Source organism: Scatophagus argus, chromosome 5, assembly GCF_020382885.2.
Source record: "Scatophagus argus isolate fScaArg1 chromosome 5, fScaArg1.pri, whole genome shotgun sequence".
Classification (NCBI taxonomy): Eukaryota; Metazoa; Chordata; class Actinopteri; family Scatophagidae; genus Scatophagus; species Scatophagus argus.
In genome coordinates, this window is record NC_058497.1 from 16,379,386 (window position 1) to 16,389,371 (window position 9,986).

At 42.3% G+C, this 9,986-nt stretch overlaps 2 protein-coding genes across 6 annotated transcripts; one reads left to right on the plus strand and one right to left on the minus strand.

Moving 5' to 3' along the window:
• Positions 1-3,108: 3,108 nt before the first annotated feature.
• snrpa (small nuclear ribonucleoprotein polypeptide A) lies at positions 3,109-5,321 on the minus strand. Of its 3 annotated transcripts, none has more exons than XM_046389222.1 (7): positions 5,217-5,321; positions 4,850-4,930; positions 4,576-4,748; positions 4,239-4,415; positions 3,945-4,121; positions 3,767-3,855; positions 3,109-3,680 (listed from the first exon to the last, which is right to left on the minus strand). In XM_046389222.1, the coding sequence occupies exons 2-7, from the start codon at positions 4,920-4,922 to the stop codon at positions 3,521-3,523; spliced, it is 849 nt and encodes a 282-aa protein (XP_046245178.1). In that variant the 5' UTR covers positions 4,923-4,930; positions 5,217-5,321; the 3' UTR covers positions 3,109-3,520. The 3 variants fall into 3 exon arrangements, with proteins under 3 accessions (XP_046245178.1, XP_046245179.1, XP_046245180.1); XM_046389223.1 differs by having other exon boundaries at positions 5,249-5,297; XM_046389224.1 differs by lacking the exon at positions 5,217-5,321 and adding an exon at positions 5,146-5,177.
• A 698-nt stretch (positions 5,322-6,019) lies between these two features.
• On the plus strand, positions 6,020-9,947 carry c5h19orf54 (chromosome 5 C19orf54 homolog). 3 transcript variants are annotated; one of them, XM_046389220.1, is made up of 7 exons: positions 6,020-6,306; positions 6,392-6,592; positions 7,181-7,249; positions 7,519-7,643; positions 7,901-8,030; positions 8,146-8,216; positions 9,087-9,947. In XM_046389220.1, the coding sequence occupies exons 2-7, from the start codon at positions 6,405-6,407 to the stop codon at positions 9,458-9,460; spliced, it is 957 nt and encodes a 318-aa protein (XP_046245176.1). In that variant the 5' UTR covers positions 6,020-6,306; positions 6,392-6,404; the 3' UTR covers positions 9,461-9,947. The 3 variants fall into 3 exon arrangements, with proteins under 3 accessions (XP_046245176.1, XP_046245175.1, XP_046245177.1); XM_046389221.1 differs by having other exon boundaries at positions 6,050-6,067; XM_046389219.1 differs by having other exon boundaries at positions 6,020-6,592.
• The last annotated feature ends 39 nt before the right edge of the window (positions 9,948-9,986 follow it).

Here is a 9,986-nt window from a genome sequence, read left to right on the forward strand (position 1 = left end):
TCCGGAAGCATGTGTACATGTGTGGGTCTGCTCAGGGGGCTGCTGCGTGTGGATCACCGGAGGAAGAGTCACCAAAAAACCCGCAACCTCCACCCTCCGTGGGTCTCCGTAGTTTGAACGAAGTGTCGTAGACTTGCATTTGGCACCATCTAATGGTCATAAGTAATGTAAATGCGTGACTTATTGATCCCCGTGTAGGCTTACAGAAGACTTCTAATGAGTTCTGCTCCTGGTGGAACTTGGCAGGTAAAGTGTGAGTCGCAGGTTTGACTCTGGCTGGGAAAATTCATAGTTCTTCTCTCTTAATTTTCAACTGTAAACTGTCAAACACAGGCAATACCTTTTAAAGAACAATCCTTCATATTCACACACAGTGTTACACCATTTTAGCCGGGTTGAACATTTTTACTTCCATATAAAATTTCCCTCTGATTTATTACACAAGTTCAATGTAAAGGAGGACATTTAATGCAATGCTTTTTTCCATCATGTTGAATCAATGTGTATAAATGACACAACATGACTGTCATTTATTCCCAGAGACAGAATAACCAGTTTACAATGCATTACCTTTATGTGTAATACTTAAGTGAACACAAAATGTTTATGTAGAAGTTTGTGTTAATTTAGTTTAAGTTCTTTAATTTAGTCACATTTACTCAACATGGCAGAAAAAAAACATTGCCTTAATAGTCACCATTTAAACTGAAGCAATGTTTTTGTGTAATTAAAATACTTAAAATCAGTATTTTGGGGCATGATTATTTTTTAAATGGAGAAGCTTCTCATCCCATGAAGATATGATGTTAAAACTGGGTGCAGAATGTTGATGCTTTCAGATATAAATACAGAAGATGTCATGTGCACGATGTTATACAAATTTGCCCAAATTTCTAATCGGCGTATTTGGTATCCTGAATTGGAAAACAAAGTTCTGAGGGCTTGAACAATGACGACTGACCCACTGGTTGGTCAGTGAGGTTTAATGACGACAAAGTGACAAAGTGACAAAGTGAACGAGCGAAGAGCAGCCACTTCTGGCACAAACTTTTGCCCTGCCTTAAAACCGAACCGTGACCATCTGTGACTGATAACACGCATGACACAAGCCTTTAAAGTCCACGGATGTAAATATGCATCGTCACAAGCTGATACAAGCTCCCACACATAACCCACAGGAGAAGCTGCCTTTCAGTCCCTGCAACTGAAAGATCACTGTGATGGTGAATGGGGAAAACATTAGGCTTGTTGCCAAGAGCATGCGACACACACACACACACACACACACACACACACACACACACACACACGGCGCCCTGGTGGCTAAGGTCAGCGCTTTCTCAAGGCAAAATAAGGGAGTGTGGAAAGGCTTGGGAAACTACAGAAGAATGTGCATTTCTGTATACACTGTTGAGCTGACCTGAAGACAATTACTCAGGGCACAGTTTAAGTCCACAACAGAGAGGCCCTGTGTGCACTGGGCACCGATGATAGTGCAAGTCTAAATTGAGCTTTTCAGGCCTAATTCACACATCACTCCTCCCTGTACACTCATGAATCCGGCCTTTGAGAGGCAGCGGTGGTCCTTGTTGGCATGTAATTACTCTGCAATCCTACAGCAAGGCTGCGAGGGGCCTTTGAGGATGTGCTGCAAAACATAAGGCAGGCATTTACTAATTGGCAAAAGTTGAGACAATTGTGAACATGTGAGGCGCTGAACCCATTTGAATCCCTTACTTGTTTAAACAGATTATTCACACATGCAGTCCTTTTAAAGAGGCCTGGCAAACACTGTTATTTTCCTTCTCTACAAGCATCTTGAATGTTAATAGTTTACTTGAGGATAAGGACTGCAAATTTATAATGAGGATGCAGAGAAAAACATGGAGTTTTGCAGTCAATTTAACTACTACAAAACATATTTAATAGCTTAAATTAGCTCCACCTCAACTCACAGCACTTAACTGAGTATTTTCACACAGTTGTACTTTAACTTAAAAGACCTGAATACTTCGTCCACCACTGGCTGCAAAGCAGTCATGAAACATCAGGGTTTACTTTTATCTGAACGATCTGTATGTGTCAAATTAACATGCTTTACCCCCCAAAGATGGAAACCACAGAGGAGACTGATTTTGCCCAATGGAGAAAAATTAGTGTTTCTACACATATTAGCACCACCACTACATGTGTGTTCCCACAGCTGAATAAATAAATTTAGGATTATAACATCATTTGGCATCCAATGCATTCAGTTGAGCAGTTCCAGTTGACAAAGTGTTTGTTCTCCGATTTCTAAATTTCTCTTGGAGGGTAAAAAGCCATCGAGACTTAAAACAGAGACTGATTAAATATGGCAATGATACCAAAAAATGGCAAAACATGATAACTCAAGAGAAGCCACTAAACGACTCCTCTGTCTGTGGTTTATTGCCTCATAGACCAAATAAAGATAAAAATGGTTTCTTTGGGATTTGTATACTTCAAAGCACAGACTGAATCAGAGTCCAATTGGTTTACTCTACAAGCAGGAGGGACACACGGATTTGAATGGAGGCCCAGAATGCTTTGAACAAAGAACTGGACTACTGTCTAATAAATTTGACTCCTGGAAACTGTTTTTCCCCTCTGGCCAAAGAATCCAATTTTCTGCAAAGTATCAATTTTGTGGAGAATGTGGGCAGCCAGCAGTCTGAAGTGTGTACCATGTAACATCAGTATCCTGAGAGCGAGTGCAGCCAAGGACTTTTGTTGTACAACATCGATGACCTTCTCTCCGCCGCTGACTAACGCAGGCGATTCTGATAACCAGCTTTGCCCTACAGAGGGCTGAGAGTTTGCCATTTTATGTTGCTAGAAAAAGATACATAAATGATTTTCCCCTGAAAAAGAAATCTCCTGATGTTCAGGTCCCCAGTTTTTCATGACAAATGGTTTAAATACCAGTTTAAACAAATTTCAGGGCAACAGAAAAACAAAACAGGCAAAAGTAGTCGCAGGAACATTTAAAAATCAGTTGTGATGCTCAAAAATTGTTTACTATTTGAGGCGTTTGGTCCGTTCATCCCTTAAGAACAAGACAAAGTTCGAAAGCAACAAAAACACATGTCTCAAAGGAAAGTTTTAATTATAAAATGAAAAAAGCTCCAGGTACAATATCTGGTAGACCAGACTCTGGGTGCAATGCTTTATGACAATTAAAACAATTAACAAAAAAACAACAAATAAAAGTAAAAAGCAAACCAGCTGTGATACCTTTGTGAAATTCCAGCAGGACGCAGAACTTCTCCATCAATTTACCTCTCTTCCATTTTACGTCAGCAGTTCTACAGAACAACCCAACGTTATGCAAAAACAAACGTATACTTACATCTAATCCTGGATGGAGAAACACAGTTCTGATCCACAACTGTCAAGTTCTACAAAAAAATTTCTTAGTTCAGGTCACTGCTGTACAAAGACCCGTGTGTGTGTGGAGGTAAGAAAAAGGGGAAAAATAAAAAAAAGGGGTCTTGAGGTGTTATTTCTTAGCGAATGATATCTTCATGGCATTTGCTTGTGTGATCTTAAAGCCTTGTAGTGCATCTCGTGCAGCGCCTGCCTGCACTTCATTGTCAAATTCCACAAAGGCGATATCGTGACGACCAGGAACCAGACGCACCTCCTTGAACCCGGGGAACCTGAGCACACAACATCACAGTCAAGTTCAGCATTCGACACGTGCACAAACACAAAAATGCAGCGCAGAAAAAGAGACGTTACTGACTGGTTGAAGAGCATGGAGAGCATGAGTTCGTTTGTCTCTTCAGGCAGGTTGGTGAGGAACAGGATGTGATTGGGAGGATTTTCTGCAACCTGTGAGGGCAAAGGTCAGCAGAGGTCAGAACAAAATTAAAACTTACTTTATTTGGTTAAAGAAATGACAACATGCTCTGCCACACTACCTGCTGGGGCATTTGTCCAGGCATCTGTCCGGGCATCATCTGGCCAGGAGGTATGGCACCAGGGGGCATCTGGCCAGGTGCCATCCCTGGAGGAGGCATCATGCCAGGAGGGGGCATATAAGGCGGCTGGCCTGGCATGTGCATCATACGGGGAGCCTGGCTCATGGGAGGCATTCCCTAAAGAGTGAGGCACAACAGTCATGAGTGTGCCAGCCCCTCACACCATCAGTGACCTCCACCCAATCTTCTTTCAACTCTACCACCTGGTTACAAATAAAACCACCCCTCACTTACAGGCATGGCAGCAGGGACCCCAGCAACCATGGATGCAGCAGCTCCAGGTACCCCCTTCTTAGCTCCTGCTCCATCAGCTCCCTTGATCTTCTTCTTCTCCTTTTTACGGTCACGCTCCACATAAGTTCCCTTCATTTTAGCTATGATGTCCGAGTCCTGCTTGGCATACTGGATACGCTGTAGGAAGAGACAAGTTAGCACCACATGTATTTCAGAGTATACAGCTCATATGCTGCAGATTATTATTCTTTATCACACAGAAAATGAATGCTCTATTCGGATCTTTGGTTTTCTGTTAAGCTTCTCAGTCATCTGCTATTCGTTGTGTTGAACCTACCATGGGTTTGTCGTAGAAAGGAAATCCCTGCATGGATCTCAGAGCATTGGAAGCACTGTTGACCTCTTTGAAAATAACAAACGCTTGGCCCTTCATCTTCAAGTTTCGTGCGACCAAGATGTCCAAAATCTGTCCAAACTGTGAGAAGATGGCGTACAGCGACTTTTTCAACTCTGCAGAAACACGAGAAAGCAGAACAAACCACGTGATTTGAAGAGGCTCTCTGTGTGCTGTGTGTATTTAAATGAAAACCAGCGAGTAAGAATAATCTTACCATCTTTCTTAATTTTCTCATTCAGGTTGTTGATGTAGATCGTATGGTTAAGCCGTACCTCTGGGGTGGCCATCTTCTAACCTGCAGATGAATGGTTTGAGAAAAAACAACCTCTAAATATTCATTTTTAACCAATTAGAAGCACAGCTAACTCGCTAGCTAACGTTCGCAAAATATCGGGCTTGAATAACGTGGGGTGAACGTTAGCCTAAAAGCTAGCGACTAGCTGTAGCTAAATTACTACACTTAACTTAATATATGCATCGCTTAATTCTGATTGATTCTGATCCACTCACGGTCACAATAAGCGTCAATTGGATATCTAAGTTGGCAAATGCTCTTGGAAAACAAAAAGTAATTTACTCACCTCGGAACGATGAATGAAAACCCCGGACTTACCAAATCCCGGGCTCAGTTCTCGCGTTCTTCTTGGGGTTTCTTCTTCTTCTTTGAGTTGAGTAGGCGGTTGGCACATTAGCTTGTAGGTGCATTACCGCCACCTACTGGCGCAGTAGATTGGCAAAATCCCTGTTGTCCACTAATAGGTTTCGTACTTATTCCTAGTAGACTCCTCAGTGTAATTACCTCTAGCACGAGTGTTAATTGCCTTCGTTCTTTATTGACAATTTAAACTCTGCTTTACTGAATTGTAGGCTACTTGTTTGTCGATGAACTGTCGATTGTTCAGCTAATTTTATCTAACTTCTCAATGCCCTCCACCCGTACATGAGCAGGAAGCTAACGGAAGGAGGGCGATTTATCCTGAGTAGCATGTGAAAGACTTCAATCATAATATCTGGCTTGCATGACGACTTTCCAGACTTAATGTTTGAAACTGTTAATGCAGACAATAGTCCGAGTAATTTAGCTATGTAGACTGAAATATGGTACCACTCATTTTCTCGTGTCTAGAAACACAACGAAGGCTGTTAAGCTGTTGTGTTTCAAGTTTCCCTAATGAATTTTTTTTGTGAAACAATGTTGTGTAATATCTGTTCTGGCTTTTTTTTGCCTCGGGTAGGCAGCTGTTACTTGAACGCATATGAATAAACTGTGCAGCCAATATTAATCTGATTTAACTCCATGACCCCACACCATAAATCCCATTTGACGCTATAGTCCAATCTACGTCGGTAGAGGCAGTGGAGAGCGGTATGATCTCAAAGAAACACGAAGAAGAAGACGAAGAAGAGGAAATAGAAGACAGACCAAATATGGGTATAACTCCGATGTCGCTCGCTAGCTAGCATTGCTAGCTGAAAAGTGGGTGTATGGTCTAGCTTGTGTAAATTTACAAGGTAGTTACATTTTGAGAGCGGTTACCGTCAACGGAAGATTGCTGGGCTTCGGTTCCCCAATCGGTGTTCAACACCGAGTTAAGATAACAAAAATTCCCGTGCTTGTTGACAACAGAATTACTAGCTTAATTGTAATTACTTAACATTAAAGAGTGAAAGGTGGGCGCATAGTTGTGAGATACAGTAGTGTGAATGGTTCTTAGAATATACAAGAAAACAAGCTAACACTTCTGTCCTTTCAAAGGAGTTCACCTAACATGTCGGTGGAGTGCCCCATGTCACTACCACCACCTCCTCCTCCTCCTCCACCTGCTCCAGGTCCACAACCTGCTCCTCCTGTCTCAGCTCCCAAGAAGAAGCTGTATCAGACTATAGCCAGTAGCAGGAGTCCCGTGGAGGGGGACTTCACAGAGGCCCGGTTACTGCTCAGTCAGAGGGACAGTAGGTGAGATTTACAGGGAGAAGACCAACTTTTTGGCATAATGTTACCTAAATGTCCTTAGCCTGGCTGTATATTCCACTGTCAGCGTCTGACACACACTGTCATGGTTGTTGTCATCACCTCAGCTGATAGCTGCATCAGATGTTATAACTTAGTTTCTATATTTTAGCATACACACCAAGTTAACACATTATTAGATACTCTGCTTGTTACAGAAGTGTCATCGTGTTTTATCAAGTAATGTATAAAGCTAACTGTTGCATTCCTAATTATTTTGTACATTTACGTACAGAAAGTTGACAGAATTTTGGAAACATCTCTCAGTATATGGTGATGTAATCCTGAATCAATACTATCCACACCGTCACAGAAACGAATCAATATGTCACTGAAAACAAAACCAAGAAAAATCATAAGCCTCACAAAGAAAGGCTTTATTAGTATTTTCACCGCAGTTGTTGCATATATTATGAATAGCTCTGTTCTGTTTAAGTGCCATAAAAGCAAAGTCAACCATTATTGATTTGTTATTTGGATTGTAATGTAATAAAGTCTATTAATGTTTCATGGTGTGGGTTTCTTGTGCTTCAGCTTTAGGAAGGACCTGCAGTGGATCTTGGTGAACACATATGTGCCTTCCCTCATCCAAGATGGTCCGCAGTAAGTCAGTAAACTGTCAGAGACTTATCATTCACACCTTGATCTGCAGAATAAATAAGAAATTGTTCTTGTTCTTGATTACTTGTCTGGTTAAGTAAAGGTCAGCTACATTTGACTGAGAGAGCACTTATATAAAAACAAACAAAACCTTTACCACGACAGTTGCGTGCACAGTCGAGCTATTGTATTATGAACACGACCTGAATTCTTGTATGTTTAAGTCATAAAACATGACGGGTGTGACTGTGAGCGTATCATTTACCTTTAAGGTGCGGTCTGGTGGCTTTGTGGATGTCTGCTCATCTTCGACAGCCACAGCTGAGTATTGACATGGAAACTGTTGTTCAGACAGCACTGAGCAGGGGATACACAGCGCAGGGTGAAATGTTTTCAGGTAATGTAAGTACATAAACTGTGGTGACATCCCTGGGTGTTGCCAGATGTGCAAATATGACATTAAAGTCCTAGAAGCAGATGCAGGATCAATTAAAGGTAATAAAAACTAATTAAAAATGTCCAAATTGTATTGCCAGGTTTTTAACTAAAATGTGTTTTGTAGCAGTAATTCCCTCTTTGTGTTTCACAGTTTATGCAGTTTCACAGGTTACGGTGGTTTTCTTTATGTTCTCACTAAGATTTTTTATTTGTCAGCTGACAACATGGCTCGGCTTGCTCAGGAGGTTTGTGGCTGTGAGGCAGACCTGCTGTCAGGGGGCTTAAGTGGCGACAACGCTGCAGCCATCATCACACACCTGTGGGGGGGGCAGCCTGTTCTCATCCCGTATCCTACACCCAAACACAACTGAGAAGGCTTCATTTTGTAGTTGTTTTGTTTCCTAGAAAAGTAAAAGAAAAATTCATGATCGCAGGATCAGATTCCCTGACAGTACGTGCAGATATGACGAGGACTACAACCACGAGCCGTGCCAGCGTAGCGGCCACAGGGCACACTGGGCTGTCGCTTCAGGTAAGACTTAGTTAGCCCACTCAGCAGACGAGTGTTTCAAAAGGTGGTGCACAAACTGAACCAGGATCAGCCTGTTTCATCAAGCTTTTGGAACTAATGTGAGCAGACCAGAGACATCAAGCACAGGTTACAAAATTAGCATATAGGTGTGGATGTCGAATATGATCAAACCGTGGTGCACCAACTAGAACCCCAGCCAGCTATTTTCACTCACAGCTAGACAATAAGATAGTATTTTTTTCAGCTGGTTTGTACAAGTGACACTGAGACAGCAGTCTCAATAGGGTGAAAATACAGTTTAAATACCTCCAGAATGATTTGGTGACACAGACACTGTGGCATTTCAGTAAATTGCTTTCTGGGTGTATGACTCTTCAGCTTTATTTCGTAATCTTTAAACAGAGGAAAATTACGAAAAAGTTTCTTACTATGAGGAAACAGCCTCAAAGTTGTTTGTTTGCTTGCTTTATTTTAACTGCAGTGTTTTCAGGTCAACGTGTGCATATTAAAAGCACATGCTGACCTGAAAACTCTGCAGCTTTTTTTTTGAATGGAAAAGACATGAACTTAAATGTTAATTACACAATTAAGTACATGCCGTGTCTATATGTGACATAAATTTTATATGTACTGGAAACTGACTCAGACACAGTGTCGCAGTAAAGAGGAACCTGTGGGGAGGAAAACACTGTGTTTCAGTCAGACAGGTTCATTGTAACGCTGGCTAAGCCCGAACAGGGACAGGCTACTCTGCAGGGACACGTTTTCATGGTAACCTTGGTCAGACGAAAATATAGACTGAAACAAGCCTGGCTTAACTGCTCTGAAAACACCAACACGCAGTACAGTAGCCATGTCTTTTTGCTCCAGGGGTCCTCCTCGGACTGGACCTGGGCAGCGTGAGCAGAGAGCACACGCTGCCTGATCCCGCTCTGCCCTGGCTCTCACACGCCGCTGATAGCGGCTGTCCTTGTCCGGTCGTTGGCTCGGCGGTCAGAGAGGTTTACATCCTAGCTAAGCAGGGTAAAAGCCTGCGCTACCAGCTGTGGAGTTTGGACAGCGTAGCTCAGAGCAACCAGCAGCTGAGGACGATGGACCCTCACAGGGCTAATGACGGGACCCGGTATGTGGTTCCTCGAGGAGGGGTGGAGGCCGGGCTGGCTGGACAGGCGGTGTTGCTCCACACAAGGACACAGAATGGCCCAGCTAGGTGGAGAACAGTGGACACAGGCTGCAGTGTCTAAAACACCGAAGTGTTGGGTGAACTCTCATGGTGCTGTGTGATTGATACGACACTTTCTGATTCTAAGATGTGCCGTCCGATATCTGCGTGACTTCCTCAAGTTTTTTGAATCAGTCCAAAAGGGCTTTGAAAAGGGCTTCCAAATGGCCACATATTCTGCTATGCTGGGAGTCATCAAGTCCCTGTATTGTTTTGATTCTTTATCATTTTAGACCTTTGCAGTCAGTGTTGTGGTGTACTTAATGAAGAGGATGTGAAAACAGCTTCTGACTGAACTTTCTGAAAATACATTATCACCATGATATCATTCACATCTCACACCTCTGGACCCTGTCATTACTTTTATATAAACGTAATGCACATTTTTATGGAGAATTATATTTTTGTCTTGTGTGTTTACAGTGTGATGAATCTTTATCACGTCTTGCCGCTTAATACGTCACAGACTAAAAGGAGTATATTTAAACAATAAACTGTTAAAAAACGTGTCATTCTGATTCACTGCTTACCTGTAAAAGTTTTGGGAT